Below are 26,813 nucleotides of genomic sequence, written 5' to 3'. Positions count from 1 at the left end.
AGGGAGTACAGTACAACAAGGGGACTAATCCGGTATATACGCCCGCTTCAATCATTGTCATCAAGGTTACCAGAGTCCCCATCAGACTATAAGATACCACTCTGTCCTTTGTCGTGCTTCGCAGCCTTGTCCTAATCCTTAAAGGCTTTTTGCAGAGCCTGGGGGTCCGAAAAAAATCCTGGCTTTACCATCTAGCAGCACCCTAAGTCGTGCAGGATGTAGCATGGCATATTCCATATTGTGTTCTCGTAGCTTACGTTTCAGAGGAGTGAATTGCCTCTTGGCTTCCTGCACTTTAAAAGTAAAATCTGGGAAAAGAGAGAGCGAGGCCCCCTCATAGCGTAAGTTGCCCAGTTCTCTTGCCCTCCACAGCGCCGCATCCCTGTCCTGATAATTCAAGAGTTTGGCAATGATGGGGCGCGGATGAGCACCAGGCTGGGGTCTGGGGTCAAGAGAGCGGTGCGCCCGCCCCACGACAAACGGGAGAAAAGGTTTCGCCCCCCCAGTAGTGTCTTGAGCAGTTTTTCAACAAAGGTTTCCATGTTGCCCGTTGCAGTGGATTCGGCCAGGCCAGTGATGCGAAGGTTGCTGCGCGGCGAGCGGGCCTCAAGTGCTCAGCCTGATCCTGCAGGGCAGATATTGCATGCTCCATTCGGGCCTGGACACAACCCGAGTCGGTCTGGGCCTCCTCAACCTCCGCAATTTCGGCGTTCTGCCATACCTATTCGCTCTGAGTGCTTGTCAACCCTCTCCGACATCCTGTCCAGTCGGTAGGCCAAGGAATCGATCTTCGAATCAATTGCGGTCAGACCCTGCTGCATGGATGCAATAATTTGTTTAATATCGCTAACCAGGTCTTCAGGAAGATTATCTGGTTCAGTCTGGCCTCAGCTGTATCCTCGCAGCGCCGGGACTTACGCTGCTCGAATGTAAGCTTGGGTTGAGACTTATCTGGTTTACCCAGTGTAACAGTCAGCCATGCGTGGGCCTCTCGAAGAAAATGTGCACCAGAACCACACCACGGGAAGGCCAAAAGCCAGGTATGTTGCCTTACCTTCCCAAGGGCATAACAGGTAGAAACGCCAGCACGCCCAGAGTCCCTATTAATGCAGTTACTTCAATGTAGGGTCTCCACCACACCCCACTCCCTAATGGAAGTTTCCCAGCAGGAGGGACAGCAGAAGGAAAATGGCGGAGATGTCCTCTCCCAGCAACAGCGTTTAAACGGAGCTGGCGATTTCAGGCAGGGGGCAGGCCAAACACCAAAATCCAGGTACCGGTGGAGAAGGACCGGGGCAAAGAGCGGCACGCAGAGTGAGGCCCGCAGTCCCCGCTCACATCCAGATCCGCACAAGCAGGCAGCCAGTCAAAGGAGCCCCCCCCCGCAGCCGCTGGCACCAGGTCTCACCTTGCCGCCGCCCACGGGCACCGCTCCTCCCGGATGGGGGCCTCTCCTACCAGGATCATGCCCGCTCCGAGGCAGCCAGCACCCTCAGGAGGCACACCGCAGGGCATCACGCTCTGCCGCCGGCAGTATAGGCCCCATGCCACTCCGCACTCAGGCGACTAGGATGAAGGCTTCGGGCGGGTAAGAAGCGAGACAGACTCAGCAACCGGCGCCGCAGGTAAGGAGCTTCAATATTACACTGCTAACAGCAGAATCTGTTTGATGGAAGTTACGGATAATTAACGGATTGGTACGGTGTGTGGCGGAGCACAATTACAGCGCGGCCATCTTAGGGCCAGGCAAGCTCCGCCCCCCCACCTGTCCAGATACTTATAGGATAATGAAACACAAATATATGAGGCATGTGGATGCCTACAAAATGATTGCAGTATCAGGGTACTCTGGTAGACGTGGGTCTCGTGGCAACTCTGTCACTGGTGTCAAACTATACCTGGCTGAGGAGCCCTAGCTAGGGTGACCCCAGTCCTGGTTTGCTTGTGTTCCGGTTTAGGGAGGACCTGCCTCGCAGTTTGGGCTGGACTGTTCCCATTAAAGCTGGATCAAGACTGATTTGCATATGGCTGTGTTCAAACTGAGGTGGCATGGTGGACGAAAAACGATGAATTGAGATGCGGCCCGAGCTAGTACCAGTGGCTGAGATTAATTCAATCAGTCCATCCATCACTTTTGTTTTTAATGCCCTAAGTGTCACAAGTATGGCCAGACGTAGGTCCTGTGAACACCGTGCCACTAGAACCAAGCTATACCTGGCTGATGAACCCTAGTAAGGGCGAGTTTGGGCTAGACTGTTCCCTTTGAAGCAGGGTCAAAACTGATTTGCAAATAGTTGGTCCAAACTGAGGTGATATGGTGTGCAAAAGAAAGATGAACTTGGATGATGCCCGAGCAATTACCAGTGGCTGGTATTAAATAAAGCATTCCAGCCATCATTTATTTGTATGCTGAGTGGTAGGAAGCACAGCCATTAATGTTGGTGCCTGAAATTCCTAAATGAGAGATTAGTGTACCTAAGTATTTTACGCTGACCGCTGCATTCTGTATCGTAATAGTTGAACAGGAATCCACAAATGCCTGAATTAAAGTTTCAAAATTAATCCATCATACAATAGCTTTTATTCTTATGGAGTAAGAATAGTACTGGAAAGTGCAATACCATTATTGTATAGGAGCGGGAAATGGTCTTGTAATGTATTTAAAAACATTAAATCATAGCTGCGCCATTCTAATGAGTTTAAATTATTTGCGATAAATATGGGAAGCACTAGAAGTGGTTATTGAAATGATATGTTGCACATTCTGTTTTTTACCTGCTGTGTATATGATGAATGCCCACATTGAGGAGTGTCTTTTTTTCCCCTCTCCTGTAGCTTTTCCATGGTTTGGAATGGATATCGGCGGCACATTGGTAAAACTGGTCTACTTTGAACCAAAAGACATTACTGCTGAAGAGGAACAGGAAGAGGTGGAGAACCTGAAAAGCATTAGGAAGTATTTAACCTCCAATACAGCTTATGGTAAAACTGGGATCAGAGATGTGCACCTTGAACTGAAAAACCTGACCATGTGTGGGCGCACAGGGAACCTACACTTTATCCGCTTTCCAAGTTGTGCTATGCACAGGTTCATTCAGATGGGGAGTGAAAAGAACTTCTCCAGCTTGCACACTACACTCTGTGCCACAGGAGGTGGGGCATACAAGTTTGAGGAGGACTTTAGAACGGTATGTGGAAAAAGTGACCAGTACTTAATGGGAAAAAGGGCTCTATGATAAGTTAGCTTAAAAACTATATAGACCTACTAAAATGTCTACCCCCTAATTCCACAGTCGGAAAGTTCTTGAGCTAGTATTTGAATGAAAACTATACATATGGGTTGGCTTCCAGAATCCCACACGTGTTACCATCCGGCGTAATCTGCTCTGCCCACTCAAAACCTTTCATATGAACATAGAATCCTAGTTTGTTTTTTGTCTAATTGGAGCCTGTGTTGTAGTGGTACAGCTTTATCCACACTTGGACTGCATTATCACCTAGAAGGGTTCTCCCTGAATGCTTTTTGTCACTGAGATGTTTTTGTTCAGAGTTGTGTCTGCATCCTTGTGTCTAGCTAGAAGAAAAACTTTGTTTATAATAGCCACTTGTTTGTTAGACATTTACAGCAGTTCTGCTCTCATTTTAGGAAGCTATAGCCTCGCAGCTCAGACCCATATCGTTTCTATAGCTGCATCTTCATTTATCCTTTAGTGACAATGGACTTCTTCTAAGTTGTCCAAAAACATCTATTTGTAGGTGGTTTCCAGTACTAGGTGCAGTAACCTGGCTAGATAAGGTTACTCTCATAGGCGAGAAGAGTATTTTCACTTCACAGCGTAAGGTCCTTTCCCTGCACCGGTGGGCCCTACTGTATAACCATTTTTAGGCTCTACTCAAGTGCCATATATCAGTGTATCTTTAAAAATCTGCCAGTCTTCCCATCATGCTGTGCAGAGTCGGTCACAGTTTTATTTTAGGCTCACTGAGAATGATTCACAAACATGTCTATTTATGGCTCATCAATTTCTAGTGGACTTTTTTTTACCCTTAACCTAGTGTCCCAACCCAATTAACCCCTCTTGTCAACTTCTGGTGTTTTCAGACTTTTTTGCTGTATTTATTTAGGACGAGTGCATCTTTTCTGAGATGTTTTACTTACTCTGAGAGGTCTATTTACTTTGTCTATTGAGCCTCCATGCAGGGTTTGAGTTGATAGATTGGAAGGATGTCCTACTCTAAAATCAATCAAAAAGGTTAGAAGCAAGAGGGCTTTAATAAATGTTCATCTTTTACTGGAGCATAAATCCTCTTCAGCAGAGTTCCTACACATCTCAATGGTGGAGGATTAGGCATCAATCAAGGCGACTTGAGGGTTTATCTGCTCAGGAAACAGTATTGCATCCATCAATGCAAAATTGCTCTGTGATGGTGTTGTCACTTTTGACCAGTCTTTGAACTTCATTGCTTGCTTCCAGACCTGTGATTTCATTAACTGCTTCAACTCTGGCTCTCTTTCACCACCATCACCACCACTTCTGTAACCTCAACTGTTAAAGGAACAGTTAAGTGAGAAGTCGATTAGACATCAAGAAGAAGAAGACTACCATTCTTGTTGCACACAATAATAGACAACTGCAAGGACTTATAAATCACGGTCTCGCATGACTTGTACCCCTCATAATTATGTGTCAAGACGAAATTCGTCTTTACTTATCATTGAACATGAGCTCCTATAAAGCCTGTATTCCGGGCTCCCTCCCCATTAAGATTCTCCAATGGATTTTGACTTAATGGTTTATGAGGTGACTAACAGGACAGTGAGAAGTTTTCATATTGCAAAGTCTTGCCCCACTATGTGACCCCTCGGTTAAATTTGAGCTGTGACTTCTTAAAGCATAAACCTGACTTCTGCTGGGCTTCGTTCCGGTGTTGGGTATAAACAATGCACATGGTTCTGAGTCTAATCTCTGGAAGCCAGGTTGCTGCTACCTGGAAAAGAATTGTAGGCCCCCAGATTCCAATCTTTTATTTCTGCAAAAGATCTGTTCTTTTGATTGACCGGTTGCGTTAGTGACTAATAAAAGTTTTTGTGACAGTATTTTGGCCTCTTCTGCTCCTCTTAAAAAATGTAGCAAGAAGATGGGTTCAGAGAGCTGTGGCTATAGGTTTGAGGGCTACAAGCCCTACTTCTTAGTTAGGTCGTTGTAGTGGAAATGTATGGACATCTTTGGACTGTGCCATGGATCTGTTTTCCAGAGGAAATAAAGAGAACTTTAAAGGTGTTCCCTAAGAAGGAAAAACAACTTTGGACCGGGCTATCCGTTTAAGCAAGAACTCCGCTTATTTAGCTTCTTGTGATGTGTTGTTGTCTCAGTGAGACATTCCTCGTGGCTTAGACTCACTTCACAGATCCCTTAAGCACAATAGAAAATTATACATATACACTTTTGTGGATCTTGCTTGTTTAGTACCCATGCAGGTAAATAAATTAAAATTCTGAAGATAGAATCTGACACACTAAACTTCAAAGGTCTTGAGAAAAGGGATTCCTATCATTCAGTTAAAGTGTTCTAGACAGTAGAGGTCAGCGATGCTCCCATATGCCATTTTGGAGGAGACAGCTACAGCCCTAAAAATAGTAGCCTCCACCCATAATTTCAAATATAAAAACCTAAGAGACAAAAGCTTCTGTACCCTTTGTCAGCCGGTCTCAAGGCTCCCAACTCTAAACAAAAACATTCTTGCTCTGCAACCTCTTTCTAGTGCGCGGTGAAGCTTTGCCTTTTGACAGAGGATTAGAAAAGACAATTGATTGCCTAATATTGTGAAGAATTAATACAAAATCAAATTCAGTTTTTCCTGTCTTACAAGCTTTAAAGGTGACGAGACTTCTACATCAAAGCATCTTTTTCAGAAGGCACAAAATGTCCTATTGATGGTACCAATGCTCCAGATGAAAAAGAGCATCCACTTCCATTCCTTCATGGTTATAAAAAAACAATCTCAAGCCTGGATTATTGTCCCACCCTGGATATGAAGTATAATAACACATTTATAAAGGAGTAGTTGTTTTCTCTTATTTTCTTCCAGGAACCTTGATGGCATTTATAGATTAACACAGTGCATATTTCTACACAACACTTTCAAGATTCACAGGACATTTTCGAGATTTAGCTAAGTTCCCTTCGCTTACCAGTTCCGAGTGCTTCTGTGTGGCATCGTATCAGCACCAACAGTGTTGACAAAGAGTATGACAACTGTAGCAGATGCTTTAAGATGGAAGGACTTATTTGTCTGTCTGTAGCTGGATGACTGGTTACTTTTCAGTTCCAGTTCTGTGCTGTAATGTCAGCATAAACTCAGGACAACTCTGGATCTTCTAGTGCAATTAGGTCTAAAAATCTGCCGATCAAAGTCATTACTACAACCAACTGAAAGTATACCTTTCATAGGAATCACACTGGGCAAAAGTATGTCCTTCATTAAAAATATCGTCATCTATACTTTTGAAGAATCACTCCCTAAAGACAACCCCTGCCCCATTTTTCAAACAAGTTTTTCTCTGTTGACAACATAGATGCGTGTGTGTGTCTTCCTGGTCATTGATGCCAGATTGCAACTGCAACTGTGCCAGAAGTTCCTGGAGGTTTAGTGGTTCCAGAAGAATGGAGAGGGAGAGGGAAAGTTGCAGCTGCCCCGCGGCACCGATTAGGGTGGTGTAGGATTTACTGCCTGCTGCAAGGGTCTTCGTTCCAGTAACCACTGATTCCATTAATGAGGGCACCTCATTGGAAGGATAGGGAGCACAAATGGGAAATCTCTCCGCTCAAGTGATGGGGTAACTAGCAGAGAAGCTGTACCATACCAAAATGCTGGAGGTAAGAGTAGTCCACCTAGTCCTAAAAATAATTGAGTACAGCATTGTCTATGGTATACTAACAGACAACATGACAATAATGCATTATCTTAACAGGGCTGCCAGGGACTGTTCAAGGCAAGCGTAGATAAACTAGCAACATTCCTCTCACGGCTGTAAATGTCCAATACCACTGAACAGGAAAGAAATTAACTTCTTGCTGTGCAATATGTTTTATGAAATGATGCCTTTTAGCAATTTCTCGTACTAAACCTGAATAGGAGCAGATGCAACCCGATCATCAGTTCATACTGGAGCAAGGACTTAGTTATATGAGCTAACTTTTATCTTATCTCGGGCTTAACATGCTCTAGTGCCAATACACACCACCTCTGACCTTCTGCTGTCGCGTATTTGAAATAGCCCCTCTGATCAGTTTCTTAAAGTCATTTTCCACACTTCTCTAAAGAAGATTTTTGGGCAGAATCACTGCTATGTTCTTTCTGTACAAAGAAAATAGCTCCCATTCCCATCGTTTTAGCTAAATTTCCGTAAAAGCCAATGACTTGCCCACTATTTAGAAAATTCACTTCTACATGCTCATACATGACCTTGTCACTGTTATAAGGACAGGGTTGTGTGGACAAGCCTGGTGGACTACTGTGTGCTTTACACAAATGGAGTAGTTCTTAAGTTACCAAAAACCTGGATGCACATCCAAAATTATCTAGTGTATCTCCTATTGGAAACCAGTATGGACTTCTTAAGTCCTGTATTATTCACTATATTAGTTTGTGTGTGTATTAAGTTGCTTCCATCCCAGTTATTGACAATTGAAGTGGACGTTTTTCCGCAACAGCCCCTGTGCTCTCCCTTTCTGTTTTTCCATGTTCCTCTTTATAAACAATCATTGGATCCTTGCCAATTGCCAGACCCTCCTGTGCTCTTATCTTTCATTTGGACTACGACTCTTTTATCCCAGGGGTCATTTAGTTTGGTCTTTTTTCTGCAAATAATTGAGGGACAGTGTATCCTACCATTACTTAACACAAAAGGAACAACAACTTTGTACATGATGAACTAGCTTTCCCCACCCTAGGACTCTGTCCATCTCAAACATTGAATATCTTCATTTCCGTAAAAAATAAATCTCTAAAGGTTTGTTCATGTTGTCGAGAAAAAACAATTCTCTCTATAGTTTGTAAAAGTTTTGTGCAGAGTTTAGGGTATAGAGAACACTACAGGACAGGTGAAATGTACATGTTTAAATATCTATTTTAATTGAATAAATCACTAAATAAATATTGATGGGCTTACACTTCTTCTTGCTCTTTTCACTGATCCTCACCTTCTTATCTATATTGTAGTGTTTCCACCCTTCTTGCCAAATCTGAGACTGTGACTTCATGTTGGCTCAATAACGTGAATTACAATTAATCTTTAAATTCATGCAATGTTTATTCAAAATATGAATCACATATATTCCAAATGCACAGAGAAACGTTGGACGAAATAACTCTACGAGCCCGATGATCAGTTGAAGGTATTTATTTACATAGCAGAAAGACATGTTTCCTGAGGTCTTGGTCACATGATCCCTTCCCGGGTCTGACCCCATTTTAAAGATACAGAATGCATATGTGAACACCAGGTGTGCGTTAATAGACATAAAAGAAATATAACATAAAATAAAAAATCGAATTAACATGTATACTCAATAGCATGTACATTATTACAGGATGTCTGGTTATTCACGAACAGAAGCCTCATATTGTCGGCATAAATGTCACATAGCATGTTGCCCTGTGATTGTTAACTCTACTTGTACTGGGGTGGATGTAGTGTTCCTGGGGACGTGCAGACTACGAGTCAGGATGTGCTGGTTTTAGCACCCTGTGTGGTATGTGTCACATATGTAGTGCTGTTGTGGTATCAGACTTGTGTGAGGCAGTTTTGTCCTGAAATATGCAGGAGCATCCAAAATTATGGAATAGTACCAGAATCGTGGGTAAACTGTAATCGTACTCTTTCCATGTATAATTGCCTGGCGTCGCTGTGTATTCTCCTGTGAATGTTTCCATTAGTCTAGTGACAAGGTCTAGGGTGGACAGTGTGTTAGGGTGACAATGGTGTCTAGGAGTAGTGAGTATTTCCAAGGACATCCTTCCACTCTGGTGCGCATAACGCTAGCAGAGGTTACTTAGTCCATTAATAAACCACAGCCCAGTGTACCAGTAACGACAAGTTAAAACAAAGCAAATAATAACAGGGTCACCAGTTTTCCATCTGCACAGTCTCTAAATCACATATTCAATTTATACCCAAGAGGCAGAATGCCAGATATGTGTTTTTATAAGATCCTGTAACACCAACTATTCTATAAAGTTTCAACTCCAAGCATACTCGGCGGAAAAACAGAAAATACAATAAATAGGATGAAGGGGGGGGGGGGGAGGTGAGGAGTGAGGAGTCTGGCCTAACGTGGTTGTTGGAGCTGAAGCTATTCTATAGATGGGAGTGTACCTCCTCATCCAAGTTAAACCCGCCTGGGAACTTGGTGCCAACCTGTAAGATAAAGCGGGATTCTAACCTGCGCAGGGCTGCCTGTCGGTTGCCCCCTCTTGGGTTCAGACTTACTGAGTCCAGGCCAAAGTATTTTGCCTGTGTCCAATCTCCATCATGTTTCAGTAAAATGTCTGACTGTGTTTTTTTTTTTATTTAAACAAATTTTATTGAAATGTACAAATCTACTCAAACACACTTCACCTAAATTTCCATAGGAAGATACGTACAATCAAAGAGGATTAGGAACTAACATGTAAAGTGCAAGTCACTGAAGCGTTCCAAGCATGCCTGTGGTTCTTCTTCCCACTCTCTAGTTCAAGGATAAATGAAATCTATGGAAATTAATCCCACATTATATGTCATGCTCACAACATTTGCTCTTGGCATTGTCAAAAATTATCTCTAATCTAACTCCCCACAATTTCCCTCCTTCCACCTCCCCCCCCCCCCCCCCCCACCCCCCTCTCCCCCGGGAATGCCTCTTCTAATACTTCCAACAAGTTGTTGAAAACAGATGTTATGTTGTACCTTCTTGATATACCAACATTATCAGAACTAAGGGTTAAGCTAGATGGGTTAGCAAAACGACTTTCTCCGAACAAATGTAAAGAGTTCCTGTAAGACAATAATTTATGCTGTGTACCATCTAAATGATTCATATTTTGAATATATATATTCCACTAATCCGAGATTTAACTTTGCAATCCTTTACCCATTTACCATTTATTCATTTATTTTGATATGGAACTCCGACGGAGGTCCACAAAAATACACAAACCGATTAAAAGAGACCTATTTTGCATACGATACAAAATTCTTACTTTATACATAGCTGCCTCCTAAAGAGATCCTTATATCGAACATACTATATGATGTGCAAATAGTGCAATAAATACATGAGACAATCAAAAATCCAACCATCTGGTGTTACGACATAAGAGTAAAATTACTATTAAAAGTTACCTAATAAATAGTCAAAAATGTTTTTTTTTTAAATTGATATATCTTATAACCAACCATTTCATTTGGAGGAGACAAAACCATTGAACGGGCCTCCTGGGCCGAGTGAATATTACGTTTGATAGAAAATGGCTTTAAAAACATATGCCTGGCCCTTTGCAGCTCCAAACACACAAATAAAACATGTTTAAGATCTTGGATTTGTAAATAACACATTTCACATATTCTCTTCTCTCTTGGTATTTTACCCAGATACCAGTAACTTCTCTTAGGGGCAGCAAAATAATTCTCAGTAGGAGTATCCGCCTTCTAATTCCATAAGGAATATTCCAAGTTATATAAGGCTGTGGTTTATTCCCCAGGGCACTCCCACAGACCACCTCATTACTGGACCTGGACTGACTTAAAGCAGTATCTCTCACCAAACTGATAGAGGATACGGACTTGTTTAAAAGCTGCTTCAGTCCAAACTTTGGCCAAGGGGAAGCGGAGTTCAAGCTAAGACCAAATGTGTCATTTGCATATACAAAGGACCTAAAAAACGTTGATTGATCTTTTAATATATCAAAGATTTCTATTCTCAAGGCAGCCCTAAGAGTGCCCTCCTCTCCCTAACAAAGGGTTTTTACCCCACCGCAGAACCTCTGCCAAAGATAAGTTTGGCAATGGCTTGGTGAGCAAAAAAAACGATGGATTTAGACCCAGATCTCTGTGCTGGGGTGAATGTTTGACATTGTTCAGCATTCTGTCCGTCAGTTCTTTTTGCATTTATCCGAGTGCAGCCAGAGAAGGACTCGAGAGTCCTGCTTCGTGAAGATTGGGGCATCCAAGTGGTGCCCCGTTTTGCTTCAGGAGGCTCTGGCTTCTAGAAGTGGTAGTTTTCCTACAGGTAATTAGAGTCGCGATGCTTTTAGGGGGACCGGTTGTTTTGCCGCCTTGGTTCGTGTATGTAGTCTCTACTGGGCAGTTGTAACCAATCCCATATGAAGCCCATATTTGCCTCTCTGTGTTAATAAATAATGAGCGGGCAATTTTTCTAGATTTGGGCCGGATTCAGAACCTTCAGTCAGGGCCTCGGCTCAGTGAAAACATTGGGAAACGTAACGGCTGCAGTGTTTGAAATGTGGAATGGTTTAAAAACCCATTCAATTCAGCAGCTTTCGCAGGCAAGCACCGAGCTGCGGTTTCCTAGCAACCAGAGAACATGAGCAGAAAAGCCTGTTTCTGTGGTTACGTCGGAATTGCAGCACTGTTATCATCGAAGCTGATAAAAGCTCCTCAAACGTCTTCGCAGAGAATTCTAGAAGGTAATGTGGCTGATATAATATGAATTAATACGGCATAAAATGTAACTGTTAACTAACCTAATGTTACATTGTGGTTGTGTTTGTCCTTTGGGGTGTTTTGAATGTGCACGGAGAGGTGGATTTTTGAATCTGTGATGGCCGTGATTTTTTCCAAATGTAGCTACAGCAGCTGAAATTATCGCGATAAATAGAATTATGCATCATGAATGTGTTACGAATAAAAGTCCACGTTTCTTTCTTTCTCCATGTATGTAATGGATTCTAGTCATGTGTACACTACAAGAGAAACACATGAGGTTTTGTCGTTTATCCTTCAATATGGTGTTTAAATTATTTGCACAGAAACGGATCTAAAAGCAATTTTTAGTAATTATGCAATAAACACAACTCATATTTTGCCCCGAATAAGAATACAAATCAAGCTGAAAATTAAATCCCACTTAATTTAGCAATTTTTTTAACACGATTAAAGGTTTTCTTTGGACGTGTCCTTTTGCGTGGTAGTAAGAATTTAACCCGGTTGCAAGGCAAAATGTCTCTTATTAGATGGGGTTGGCATAGAATGTGCTCCGACTAGTAAATGGTGCCTTCGAAGAAATGTGGTGAAACAAGAAAATAATAGCCAATGCTTCCATAGGGTACGTGACGAGTAAACCATTCTGTAAGTGCAATAGGTACAATATAGCCATACACTATTAATTTATTAAAACCTAATTGCACAACAACATGGGAAATGGTAACACAAACTGTGTGTAAGGGTCTTGCCTTCTGAACAGTACTAAGGGATGAACAATCACTGACTTCCTTAATCCATGGCACAAGGAATAACACACTTCTTCAGCAGTTGCTCTTCTTTGGTACTAGCTGCAGTTACCAGTGATGTATGTATGAATATTGGAATATTTATACCGTGCGACCCTAGTTAGAGAGCAACAGAGCGCTCAACAATGGATTCAATCCGAGTGATAGGAAGCAGGTTACAGATCCTTCCCAATAGGGTGTGGACATAATGTTTCTTGAAGAGATGAGTCTTCACCGTCTTATTGAAGAGCGGGAGAGCTGGGGGGGGGGGGGGGGGGGGGGATGCTATTCCATAAATTGGTGGTGTAGACTGAGAAGGCCTTGCTTACTGTTTTTTAACTGCTTGCTTCTTTTGGCTTTTAATCTGGTGGTGTCTTAGGTCCTGGTAGGGTGCTGTCTGCCTCAGGTGGTTCGTTTCCTGGCCAAGTAAGTCGGGGCATTATTTCTGATTGTTTTTAGGGGATGGTGCTGATTCCGATGATTGTGGGATTTAAGGGGGAACCAATGTTCTTGTGGGGGTGAAGTGGTTAAATTACTTAAAACCCTTGCTGAGGTGTGCCTGGGCCTTTAGTATGCCATTGAGGTGTGCTAAAGTGGTTTCAGGTAAGAGGATGAGCAGAGTGTTGCTTCCACCAAGGGTAAGTGACCACTAGGGCTTACACTATTGTGAAATAGGTTTCTGAACGGAAAGAGCTTAATTTTTTTATGGAGGGAGAGCAAGTACTTTGCTGCCTTGGTTTTCAAAGTGTTCTTTGAAGGCGAGGTCTGCGTTGGGGTGAATTGTGCAGTATAACATAGTCAGCTGTGAGGTGCTGCCATCTAGGTTCATATTTGATAGCCATGAAGTGATAAGTGCTTGTATGTAGCTGTTGGCGTATTCGAGGAACTCTCTTTCTTGGGTCAAATTTGAGGTAAGCACTTTACATCCAGTTCTGGTGTGGCTCGATGCAGGTTTAAGTCTCTAAGTTTCATTGGTTGAGCTCTCTTTAGGTAGATTTTCTTTATGAAAAAACGGGCATACCACAAAAATACCAAAAATTGTAGTTCACAGCATCTAAGCTCTTAAGTCTACTATTCACTGGGTCCCGATGTGTTATTTGCACCTATAATTTGTCAAGTGTGTATTTGTCCATTTCACCCAGCGTCAGTCACCAATAAATAGTTATACTTAGGACCACGTTTCCATAGTTGGTTTGCTAATAACTTTAGTGTTTGACGGATCTTCACAAACTTTCTAAAAAAGTTAATCCACTGCAGATTCTTCCTGGAAAGTTTCTGAGTGACTCGGCAAGCAGAGGCCTAGAAGAAAGGGGATCCCAAAACAGTTGACCCCTTTTCAATTTTCCATAGGAATGAACTGCGATATTGCAAAAACGGCTGAACGGAATTACACCAAATTTGTCTGAAAGGTAGATCTTTGTCAGAAAGCGTGCTTTTTTGTGATTGTGCAAACCCATTCAGTTGTTTTTCAAGACATTAAGGTTCAAATTGTATATGTATATAGCGAGGTGGAGCGTTCCAACAGATCAAAAGATATGATCTGATTGGTTGTTCCCTAAATAAAAAGTGTGTGTGTGGGGGGGGGGGGCTCAGGCTCCAGTTCTTTTCATTTTAAATGCCCCCCCTCCCCAGGTGGACCAGGGCTAGGGGAATATTTTTTTTATTTTTTTATTAGGGGAGAGGAGTGTGAAGCCCCGGTGCCATTTTGAGGCCTCCGGGACCCTGTTTCCTTTGGGCTGAATCTTTATTGATAGGTGTGTATGACCCCTGGATCCCCATACCAGATCCACCTCTTTATTTACAGGGGAAGGTGGTAAGCAACCCCTCCTCCCCTGGTCATGAATGCCCCCCCCCACACACACACACACACACCCTCATCCCCCCTTTAAAATATGTTGTGTTTATTGCCCAAGGGGGCCTCTTTCTGGGAACCTCTCCCCCTCACCCCCCCAAATAGAAAATATTTGTATATCTGAATGGTAGGGTTAAAAATGGAGCCTGCTGATTAGTCTAGTGGTTCTTCTTACCCTTGGGCCTTGAAACTTCAGCTGGATTGCAAATCCTTAAAAAAAAAAGACACAGAAGGAAACGCGTGTCGCCCTTTTCTAATGGGGGTGCAGGTAAACTGAGATTGCTCCCTTCTAGCAGGAGCAGGCAAAAACAGCTCCTCCCTCCGGGCGAGGCCAATGATGGCTATGTCAGCATGCAGGGATTTGGCTGGGGCCCTCTGGTTCCCCCCACAGCCCCCAATGATAATTTGTGGGTGCCCCAGGTGGGCACCTGGGCACCCTCTTAATTTAAAAAGAAACCCGGGGATAGGGTCCCCAGGGCATCATAAGGCTTGGGAGGGGGCACTGCCCCCTTCCCTATTATCATGTTTTGGGCCTCTGGGATTGGGTCCCCGGGGCCTCCTACGGCTCGGGAAGGGGTCCAAGCACTCCTCCCCCAAATAAAATGTTGTTGGCTCTGGAAGATGGGGCCAACAGGGCCTCTTAAGGATCGGTGAGGCCACATGGCCCCTCCCCTATAATTTGTGTATTGCCCCAGCGGATAGGGTTCCAGGGGCCCATTTGGGCTCTATAGGGGAACTGCACATCCCTCTTTCCTAATATAAATGTTTTTGGCCCTGGGGAATTGTGAGGCCTCCCCTTCATTTAAAAAAATACCTGGGGATGAGGTCTCTGGCCCAATAGTGCCATGGATGGGAGAGGGGTGACATGCCCCCTCCCCTTTTTCAATAAAGAAAAGGCCGTGAAGGATGGGGTCCTCAGGGCCAATAATGGTTTGGGGCGAGATTGAGCGCAACCCCCTCCCCAGCAGGCAGTTGGCTGCCCCCCCTGGGGTCGGCTGCAGGCCGCGGGGCTGCTTGACTGGGAGGGGTTGGCTGCTTCAGCCGTGCGTGGTTGACTTAACGTATGGTAATAAAATATTACTTAATGTTTAAAAAAAAAACACACTAGAAATTGACTGAAAAAACCTTTGGTTAAAGTGATATTATAGTTGGGTGCAAATTTGTTGACAGCATATCCTTTTAAAGTAACAAAACACTGAAATTGACCAGTTATCTCTAGTAACTATAACTTGTGCCCAAAGTTAACCATAACTTGAGCCCTTGCTATGCACTGCTAATTACCTCTCATATTACATGACTCATGACATGTTCTGTGACATCACTGTAACATTTGAAATTACGTCATTTATGGCAGCATGGTGCATTGCAAGGAGGCGAGTGGAAAAAACTTCACAAAGAAGAGAGGCATGATAAGTTGTTCTAGGTTCCAAAGGGAGTAGATATGATCACAGAGGGATTAGGAAATTCGCAAGTACGCTGCTGCATTTTGTATTCAGAATTGGGCACCATTTTACTTAATTCACATATTCATACAATTTGCGAATTTTGGAATGTTCAAGTTTTCAGAAAATCACATTAGCTAACCACATTGTTTAGTGTGTGTGTATATGTTTTTTTAAGGCATGTGTGACTGTATATACACATACTTAACATACTCCTGCCATCTATTGTTGGGTCTGGATGTGTGCAAGTTGTTTTTCTTCAAAGAAGTTTTTCGAGTCACAAGGGTAAAGTGACTCCTCCTCTTGGTGATAATGCGCATGTGCATCAACCCTATCGTTAGATTACTTTCTTTCTGCCGTTTGGTTCAAACTTTTATTACTGCACTATGGTTCAAGACCGTTTAGGACTCCTTTTGGTGCGTAATTCACCCTTACCCATAGTTTTGGTGTAAATCAGTTTGGTAGATTTTGAAAACTTGGCATTTAAAAAATATTTCAGGATGGACTTGAAAGGGTTAAAAAATAGATATATATGAGCCATTAGTTCATGGATGGTTCTCAGAATGTAGCTTGTGGACCATTTCATGGACTTTTTTTTTTAATTTGCCATTACAAATCATAACTTGCACACCAGATGCAATGCTTATGACCTCAGAATATTTATACCAATAATTAATAGTAAATAACTGTGTTTAATTAAAAAGCAATGCAGCTTTCAACACATATTCCCAAGGCACGCATAATCAATATTAACATTATTTGATGATTTTATTATAGATCATATAAAAACACAAGGACTCTGTTGGTAGTTCCACCACATGTCCCATATGTTATGATATTTTTCTGCATCACATTCCTCTGCCTTTGCACAGTAGTTCAAAGCCTGGAACCATTTCTTCAGGGCGGGCTCGCTCTGGTCGCCAGCCCATAGCAGTATCCCTCTTGCCCCTAGAGGAGCCAATGCCACGAATATAATGATCCCGAGCCCACCTCATTCGTCCATCAGCCCCAATGCCATTCCTTTGGGGTCTAAGTTTACCTGCCTACCCACTATCTTAAATATTGTGTCATGTATGTTTGACCAGTATCTCTGCTTAACCGGCACTCGCAGACTGTGTGATTTAATGTACCAAGAGTCTTCTCACATACTAAACATTGTGGTTCTATTTCAGGTTTTCAGCGGTGCAATCATGATGGGTTAGAATGAACTCTGTGTTGAGATATTTCATTTAGATGTGTTACAGGCGCATGGACACCACAAGGCCCCAGGGGAACAACTTGACTTAGTCCATGTCCACCAGATCACCCTCGCCCTGAGACCATTTATCCCTCAATTGAAGGATAGGTTCCGGAGTGTTATTCACTAACGTGCTGCAGATCCAATAGATGCTTTATCAGCCAGGCGCTTTAGCATGACTCCAATGGGTTATGGGTTGGTAATGCGTTAAGATTCCCATGCCTGCGCCTCCAGGGCAGGTCAGAGCTGTAGGCAGCGATAAAGTTGTATCTACTGACTATAGTAGGCCTGCACTAGCTACTCTAATGAAGGTGATCCCCGTATACACTTTCTGAATGCTATTCTGGGCTTCTTCCCAGCCCCACAAAACATCTGGATCGCAGACTGCAGTGACTGCAGGAAAGCATCTGGGATATTGCTGGGGTAATTCTGCAGCACATACAATAGATGTGGAAGGGATATAGTTTTAAACAGGACCCCTCTGTCAGCCACTGAAAGAGGCACTGAACCACATGCTTTCATCTCTTGCTTCACTCAATCACGGGTTCATGTTATAATCTCAAGCCCGCAGCTCCTTCCATGAGACCTGCATGCCCAGATACTTAGGATGGTCTGTGGCCAGCTGCAACTAAGTGGATGATCCCAAATTTCCACACTTCCCGGCCTCCGGCACATACAGCAACTTACGTGGAGACCAGAGGCCTCCTGCAGATTTGTAGCATCTGCCTCAACATAGTTAATGACATCTAAAGGTCTTGAACATAAAGAAGGATGTCATCATATAATAATCCATTGCTGTTGAGATGCCCCCGCCACCAAACCCTTTAGCTAAACCCGGTCAACTGAGCATCCCTGCAGGCCCACTCCGCCAAAGGTTCAATGGTCGAGGCAACTAAAAGGGGTGAATGGGGACATCCCTGTCTCCGTATAGCGAACAGGGAGTACAGGGACCCATTCAATCTAATCCTCACCCATAGGTCAGCATATAAAATTTGCATGTAACCACGGAAACCCGGGCCAAAGTTCATGCACTCCCACAGTCTGAACATGAAGGCCAATGGTACAGACTTGAAAACCTTCTCAAAGTCAATCGGCACTAAAGCCGTATCTATCCCAGCACTTCCAGATGTGGCGAAGCCTATTTTTAGTCGCCACAGGCAATGGCATGCTCCACAGCCCGGCATAAAGTCATCGTTATAATAATGAATAAGAGTGCAAATCATGCTGGTCAGCCTCTTTGCTAGTACGTTAGCCAGTGTCTTGGTTTCTAAATGTATCCGGGATATGGGACAATATTACCCTTGCTGACTCCTCAGACAGTACCAACAAATACGGTACGAGATGTGAAACAATTTTCTTGAAAAGCTCTGGTTGGAATACGTTCGGGCCTGGGGCCAGGCCGGTAATGGCTGTTGCCACTTCCTCAGCTGCCAGACAAGGTAATTGGGGGGCCCGAGCAGCGTGCAGGGACCCATATTAAGAAGCAAACTTCTCAACGATTTGGTCTGGGTCTAGGAGTATGTCCTCACCCCCATTCTGGGGAATGCATCGTGATCCCCAGCCTCACCTCCAGGTCCCTGTTGGCCAGCCAGTAAAGGAGCTTTCCAGTGTTCTCTCGAAAATCATGCAGTTTATACTGCAGAGCGCTATGTGCCAATGCAGCAGAGCCTAACAACTTCTGTCGTAGCATGAGGCAGGCAAGCTCAAGATGTCGCTCCACCTGGCCATTCGTCTGGTCTGCGAGCACCTAGTCCAGCTCACCAGTGGAAGTCCCAAACGCTTTGACCTCCCTAGATTTCTCCCTCTTTTGCCAAAGTTTGATAGGAGATAACCTCATCTAATCACAGTTTTCAGGGCCTCCTAGAGTTTCATCTGAGAGGACACCGATCTCTTGTTCTTCTCAAAATATTCCTTAATTTTGGTCTTGCATATGTTACACCGAATTGAGTGTTGTGAAACCACCACCAGCCCTATCTCCACAGCCTCTTTCTTTAGGCCTCCTATGTTGGATGCTCATTACAATGGGCGCCTGGTCCGTCGGGTCACATGGAAGAATGCTCACATCCTCCATTTAACCACTGTTAGCCGAAGACATGATAAATAGTCCAGTATCGCTAGTGATCCATGCGAAGCAGAGCGTTGTGTTTGTTCCGAGTTATTGGGACGTGTCATATGCCAGAAATCTGCCAAACTCAATGACCAGGTTCAGTCAGCCCATACAGATGATCTGCGAATGGTAGTTGTACTGCTAGTGTCCCGATTGTGTTCCTTTACTGAATTTAAGTCCATGTTCACTTTTGTTATGCCCACAGGTAACTGAAGAATCAATATAGTTAGTGCCTGCAAGGTGTCTGCCACCAAAGTGGGTGGTGCATAAATCAATGAGAATATCCGTTTAGTGTGCCCCTCGGTACCCTTCACAATAGTGACTCTCCCCAATCTGTCTGTGTAGACCCTCATAATTTGTTTTCGAAAGTGTTTATCAATGAGAACGGCCGAGCCAGGATATTGGTAGTGTATCCCGAGTAATAACATCTGGTATAACCATTATGGCTAAAGATCACGCATCGTTTACTCAATAGGTGCATTTTGTGCAGCAGAATGACGTGTGGTGCATGTCATTTGAGATACTAAAATACCACTCCTCAATCAAAATATTCAACCCATTTATTTTTCTGATAGCAATCTGAAAGTGTCATGGTGAACATTTACCTTTCTTCAGAAAATCCAGAGCTCGCCTTGTTGGCCAGCAGCATAGCCCCAATTTTCCTGTGACTTGCCTGCAGATCAACTCTTGAGCCACAGTTCTACCCTTTTGGGGAAACAAAAATACAGGTGGCATAGAGGTGTGTGTGCAACACCCCTGAAGTGAAACTGTTAAACCTTATAGAGATGCTAGCATGTATGATTATTAAACCTGCACATAAGCCATGTGCTTAAAATGTGAATGTCTCTCACAATGCAACACACTCTTCATACAACCGTAACCAACCTCAACAGGTTAGACAGACCTGTCTGCCATTTAGTTGGTAAACCAAAACTTCCCCCTAACAGAAACAGCACACACCATTCACATGCAAACATTCAAATGTAACCGAAACAGTTAGCCCCCACTGACACCTTCACACGGTGGGATGCCCCTAACACAACCTGCAAGGCAATTGACATCTTGAAGAACAAGTGAAACTGCAAAGTCATGTAGCTCATTCAGACAAAAAAAAACATATTAACTCTATGCAATCTCATACACAGCATGGCCACACAGAAGTCATCAATTATAATGGGAACCATCACTAAAATGTGTTGAATCAAAGAATTCCTCAATTCTAGATTCAACAAAATACGTTTCAGAATCCTTGTTACACATTCTAATTTCAATTATTTTCTTCTGAGTGATGCCCATTTGGCTAAAATCAAATTTCTATGAATGCAATACATATCTGCTTGAACAGTTCAAGTTTTTATCCCATGTTTGTGCATTGTATGTATGCTGAGGCAAGCCATACCTAAAGTTCCACTGATGGCCAGTATAAAGCTGAGAAAAGTGAAAATGATTTGGTAGTTCGGTTATGCCCAATAACCAAGGGGAAGCTCTGCGTGGATAGCTTCCCCATGGTATAATTATCTTAATACTAGGACATGATGTATTGACTGGTTCAGAAGCAGCATGAGGATGTCTCACAGTGTTTCACACTTGCAGAGAAGGAAATTATTATGACTATAGCTGGAACCAGACCATGAGTTTTACTCTGCAGTTAAAAAGAATCCAAATGTTGCTGGCACCTGAAACAAAAGGAACCTGGATTTTATTGATCAATTATTTCTTGTCATACACCCTTTATATTTTCTGTGCACACAGACATCATATTCGTCTCAATGGGAATTTAATTTGATCTCATTCTGTTCCATTGTATGGCTGTATTGGCTGGGCACTCCTATACTCACATTTTGCCCTGTTAGAGAAAAAGTATATGTGTATGGTAGTAGCATTGTGATGACACTATATTCCATTTCCACAGTGGGAACCCATGGAATGAATACATATGTGTACAGCCAGGTTTATATCACAGATCACTCCCAGGTTTATATCACAGATCACTCCCAGGTCCCTAATGAGGCCTCCTTATAAACTGTTTTGTTGCTGAAATTGGCCCACTGAAGGCGTTCCAACATTCAAACCTCAGAAGGCACTGCTCTCATTATCCTTGACTCATCGTTGATTCAGGATACTTCCACATGACACTATTTAAATCTAGCCTTCTATATCACCTAACTTGTTGACTTTAACTCTGGGAGGTGTGTACTTTTCTATGAGGCAACAAGCAAAAAGGATTCTAAAGCCCGGGGGTTTTAATTATGCATGGTGAAAAATCCACAAACCCATTGTGACTCACAGCCCTGTCTATTTGGCTGAAAAATTCAACTTCACTGATGGCTCTCCACCATGACTCCATCACACTGGAGATAAAACAAAAAGTGCAGGAAAGAGAAATCTAGGCAAGAGGTCTTCTCAATTTGTGCACCCAAGATCTAGAACAATCTCCCCATACCCACCAGGATCGCCTGTACCATTCTTCAGGTTTAAAAAAGATCTGGCAAGACATCTCTTTAATCAACCAGACATAGTGGCACAGTAAATATTCTACCTATTTTCTCAGAAGTCATCTGTCCCAGACGCAGGACATTAATCCGGAGCTAGCAATGACCTGCGCTGAACCCATTTCATTATAAAAAAGCATTGGCATAGCCAATAGGTCTTGCCTTTGGGACCTTATAAATGTTTAGCCATGCAACAGTTGATGTTGTTGCACCAAGGATATTGTGCTGCATAACTAAACACTTATAAGGTTCAGAAGGCGAGACCTATTGGCTATGCCAATGCTTGTTTAAGACTGGCACTTCTTTTCCTAATCAGACTTTTTCACCCAGTGCAAGAGAAGGAAAAAGAGAAAGTTGGTAAAAATGTGACAAAAGGGAAGAGGCAGAAACCTGCAAGAGTGAGATAAAGGGACAGGGAGATTCTTTTTGGGAATCAAATAGGCATGAGGTGGAACCAAGGCTATGCAGCCTTGGTATTCGGCACGCCGACCGGTTAAAATAGGTTCAGCTTCGTGCGAGCAACACTCTGAACCCCAGCACTTATTCTTTTAGAAACTAAGCACTGGGAAGGAGTCCATAGGTGAAAAGTTCCTTCATCGATCACCTGTAACCCTACTTGTGCACCAAGATGCGTTGGTAATATGTGGGCAGATTGCACTTTGTAGCTACATTTGTGTTAGTTATATCCTCTTACGTAAAAACACAGTGAAGGCAATACATATGAAGGTTTGCTATTTCAGACTTCGCACTGCACTGTCCAACACAATATGAATTTCACTTGCCCAGACGAAAATTCTTGCTCCGTGTCTGGGGAAAAAAACCTTCAGGATTTGCAGCGATGCAGCAATTTGCTGTACACTGACCCTTTGTTATTATGCCAAGGCCTGTGAAGTTGTCTTTGAAATACAGTGCAGAAGCAGTGGTACAGTATTTACTTGTTACCCTGCATGGCCAGTGGCTGTGCTGTATCTGTAAAACCAGCACATACCTCCCTTTAGTTTGATGTGCTGTGAATCCAGTTATTGTTATTCAAGCTCTCCTGTTGCCGTACACGGCCTCAGACGCAAATGAAGTGGTCCACCTGTTTACATTTACATGCTTTGTCTGGCTGGCTTTAGACCCTCGAGGCCGCCATTATCTGCAACTTTTTATCCGCTTCCTTAAGACCCGCACACATCCCGGTAACGAGCAGCGACAAATACCGCGACGAGCTGGAGATAGCCGGATGTTTAATCTTTTTTTCCTAGGACAAAATAACCTTCCCAGGATTTACTTAAAGTTGAACTGCTCTGGCTGGCACCTGCGAGAGCTCGCATTCTGCAATGTGCTCAAATATGCACTAATCCTTCACCTTTATTTGCACACAGCTGTTGAAAATGTAAAAAACAACCAAGCCCGGGAGTGGTGCGAGTGGTGGGTGCGCGCGCGCATTCCTTAAAAGAATTTAGGAATGCATTAGGCACAGTGCGGGGCCGCTGCTCGCTACCGAGCTCCCTAGGCCAGGGGAGAGAGAAGGCAGGACATGCAGCTGCCTTTGGCCAATTGCGTGCTGTCTTTCTTAGAAAGATGCACGCAAAGGCCAATAGCGTGTGAGGGGACAAAAAAAAGCACACACACGAGCGTGTGGTCCGATTTGGAAGTCCTTACAAAAAGACTCGCAGAGCAGCGCATGCGCGCTGGCTCAGGTGAGACCTAAAAATCAATCAGGTGCAAACCCGTCTCATTGGATGATCTCTAGCCCCTCCCTTTAAGCCAGTACTACTGGAGCCTATTGGCTCTGTTCAGCTCCGATTCAGACTCAGTTCAGGCACTTAAGAATGAGGTTGACATTTTACTCCCCCCACACTACACTGATGCAAATTTGTGCCTGGACAGCAACAGTACTTGACTTGCATCTTCCAACTATTGTGGCAAAAGAAAATTTGTTGCCGAAATCCTTAAAGCCTGTGCTCACTGTGTTGAAGCCCTTACTGCCATTTATTGCGACCCTGACAGACAACTTGATGGTCTCTTGGATAAAACAGTGTCCAGTTCTTTCTGTGCCTGATGATCTAAGCCACGCCACAGAGACCTGATGCTGCTCTCAGCATCAAACCTTGAAAAGCTTGGATGTCCAAGTGCCACACGCACAGTTAACCCAAATGTGTTCCCTTCTGTGCTTGCATATATAAACTTGAAGCACATTGACTAGTTCAGCAAAAGAGTGTTTTCATACTCTAGCTTGGCACTTGAGCCCCTAAATGCTCTTGGTCTCTTTAGCTGATATACACATGCCATTTGGAACATGGACAGTGCAATATTGCTGGCCATACTTGAAAGGTTTAGAAATGACTTTGCCCAAACAATTCACGACAGACAAGATGTTGTGAAATATGGTTTGAGGGCCGGCCTTGATGCTATGGAATGTGAGGGCCATGCCATGAACACCATTGTTGTGGTCCATTGCATTGCCTGGATGCAGGCTGCTGGGGTTCTCTAGTGATGTTCAAGCATGCCTCATGGGCATGCCTTTTGATGGATCCAGTCTCTTAGGAGAAAAGCATGATTCAACACAAGTGTTTTTAAAGACTACCAGGTTATGGCCTGCTTCATAGGCTTGCTTTCATCGACATGCCAATTTCACCAACAATACAGAAACTTCAGGGACTACTCATGGGATCTAGCCTATCTGTTGCCAACAGCAGCCCTCTTAACCAGTTCAGCAGCCGACTCAGACTTTTCATGGCTCCAGAGAACATAGTGGTGGCTAATATAGACACCACTATGAGCAGTAATCCCCACATTCTGCTCACCTGCCACAAGGACTTTAAAGCCCCTTTGATTTCCCTTTACAAGACCAGTAGAGGGCCAAGCTTTTTTTTTCTACACAGCTGGAACTCCAAATCTTCAGATCCGTTGATGCTGCATATTGTTACAAAAAGATATGTCTTGCCTGTTGAAATCCTCACCCCTTGTACCAAACTCATTCCTAGTCAGATTTCCAACGGGTCATGCTGCAATCCTTCTGCAGGAAGTGACCTCCATTTTGACCAAAGGAGGCATTTAGAGAGTACCAGACTTAAGAAGGAGGGGTGAAGAGTTGGACTGACGGCTAGGGCGGTCGACCTCGAATCTGGGAACCGGGTTCGAGTCTTGGCAATGACGCTGAACATCCTGTGATTCAGGGCAAATCATTTTAATCTCCCCATGCCTAAAAAAATGAATGTGTCCTCATGTAACGCAACAGGTGCTCGTGTAAAGCACTCTGATACCTGATACCTGTAGATCATGTTCGCTCTATATAAAACTCCGTAAAAAAAATAAAAGGTGTTCCTGGTGCCCAAGAAAGATGGAGGGCTCAGGCCAATTCTGGACCTTAAGCCCCTGAAGGCTTTCTTATGGAGGGACAGATTTGCTCTGGCTGAGGTTCTCTCAGCCCTGGAGCAGAGGGTTTGGCTGGGATATTTGGACGTACAGCATATGTACTTTCATGTGCCCGTCTTGCAATTCCATAGCTGTTACTTTCAGTTCACAATGGGATCGCAGCATTTCCAATTTGCCCTTTTATCTTTCGGCCTTACCTCTGCTTCTCTAGTGTTTACATAGGTAATGGCGGTGGTCCTGGCCCATTTTTTTGCAGGGCAGAATGCATGTCTTATTGTACCTCAACAACTGGGTGCTGAATGTAGACTTGCCGCAATCAGTTGCAGATCACTTCCAAACAATGATCACCCTTCTTTCACTCCTTAGGTTTTCAGTCAGTAAACCGAAGTCCCATCTAATGCCTTCAAAGAGGATTCTCCTAATTTTGGCCATCCTGGGCATGTGGCACTCCATGCCTTTCCATGCCCTAGCAAGCCTGGAACATTTAAGATACAATTATGTTTGAGCCTCAGAACTGGTTTTCATTGAGGCCTCTTCTGAAGCTAATCAGACTACTGTTATCATGAATTATCCTGACCCCTTATGCTTGTAGCCACTTGTGGGACTTGCAGTGGAACCACTGTTTCCAATGGGCACCACACTGGGTCTGTCTGACAGACCGGACCTGCATCTCAAAGGGGACAGCTCAGGATCTTCTGCGGTAGCAAGTAGACACCAGCTTGTCATGCATGAGCCATTCTGTATATTCCTGTGCTATCGAAACCTCACAGTGCTGACAGATGCATCGTCTTTTGGTTGGGCAGTCATCTGGGAGTGGTAAAGATCATTGATGAGTTATCACTATAGGATGAAAGCTTCCCATCATTGCTCTGGACCTACCTACCATCTAGCTAGCTCTGAGAGCGTTTCTTCTGTCCAACAAAAGGAGACCAGTGCAGGTCCTGATAGATACCACGATCACCATGTAGCAATGCAGCAAGCAGAGCAATGTAAGGTCTTTGATCTTATGCTTGGATGTACTGTGCATCTGGAGGGGCTGAACCAGCATGTTATGTCTCCAGTAGCCAATCATTAAGTAGCGTTTCTCAGTACTGGGGTGGACGAGCGCAGCATATGTCAACTGGCGGAACACAAATTCCATGGTTGGCTCAGGATGGCTTTGCCCAGGGATACGTACACTGACTGGGTCTTTTTGCCACCACCGAGAGTGTGTACTGTACTCGCTGGAGTGCCCCCAGCCCAGGAGGACCCCTACAGATGCATTCTACCTGCAGTGGGGCGCCTACCTTTTCTATGCCGTTCCACTGCTGCCACTTTTTTCTCAAGTTCTGAGAAAGCTCAAGCTAGGCTAGGCCCAGATTAGTTTTGTTGAGCCAGAGCATTTGCACTGTAATATGGCTGTGTCTTTGGGTGGTCCTGCCGTATCTGCAACAGGGCAGGTAACAGCATCTGAATCTCAAGTTTAAACCTCCATGCTTGTAGATTAAGCTGCTACAACGAAGCAGTTTTGATTTACCTGGTATAGTAGTGGGTGATGTTCCTGTAGCTAAGCACACATTTACTAAATTAATGTATTTGGTACGCTGTGAAACATTTGTGGCCTGGTGTTGAGCCTATCCGCTTGATCCTCTGTAGGCCAAGTTATCTGGCATTTTGTTTTTTGTTTATCTATGGCCAGGCAAGGCTTTTTTAGTAGGCACAGCGTTTGTCTGACCAACCTTCCTTATTAAAGTACTTCATTATTCTTCAATGGGACCATAACTTGCTTTTCGAGCCCCTGCACAGTTGCTCTCTAAAGCTCTTTAACATAAACGCCTTTTTTCCTTACTGC

General features: G+C 43.8%; 1 protein-coding gene across 4 annotated transcripts in view; it reads left to right on the top strand.

Annotated features, from left to right (window-relative positions):
• Window positions 1–26,813, top strand: part of PANK1 (pantothenate kinase 1) — a 145,738-nt gene that overhangs the window by 63,579 nt on the left and 55,346 nt on the right. For 3 of the 4 annotated variants that reach the window (XM_085605282.1, XM_085605306.1, XM_085605300.1), the window contains exon 2: window positions 2,836–3,188. In XM_085605282.1, coding sequence (XP_085461408.1) covers window positions 2,836–3,188 — 353 coding nt within the window. Of the gene's footprint in view, window positions 1–2,835; window positions 3,189–12,868; window positions 12,916–26,813 lie in introns of all 4 variants that reach the window. The other variant, XM_085605291.1, reaches the window with a different exon arrangement.

Source organism: Triturus cristatus, chromosome 1_2 (assembly GCF_964204655.1).
Source record: "Triturus cristatus chromosome 1_2, aTriCri1.1, whole genome shotgun sequence".
Taxonomy (NCBI): Eukaryota; Metazoa; Chordata; class Amphibia; order Caudata; family Salamandridae; genus Triturus; species Triturus cristatus.
Note: the sequence above shows the minus strand (reverse complement) of the source record. Positions and strands in the feature narration are given on the sequence as shown.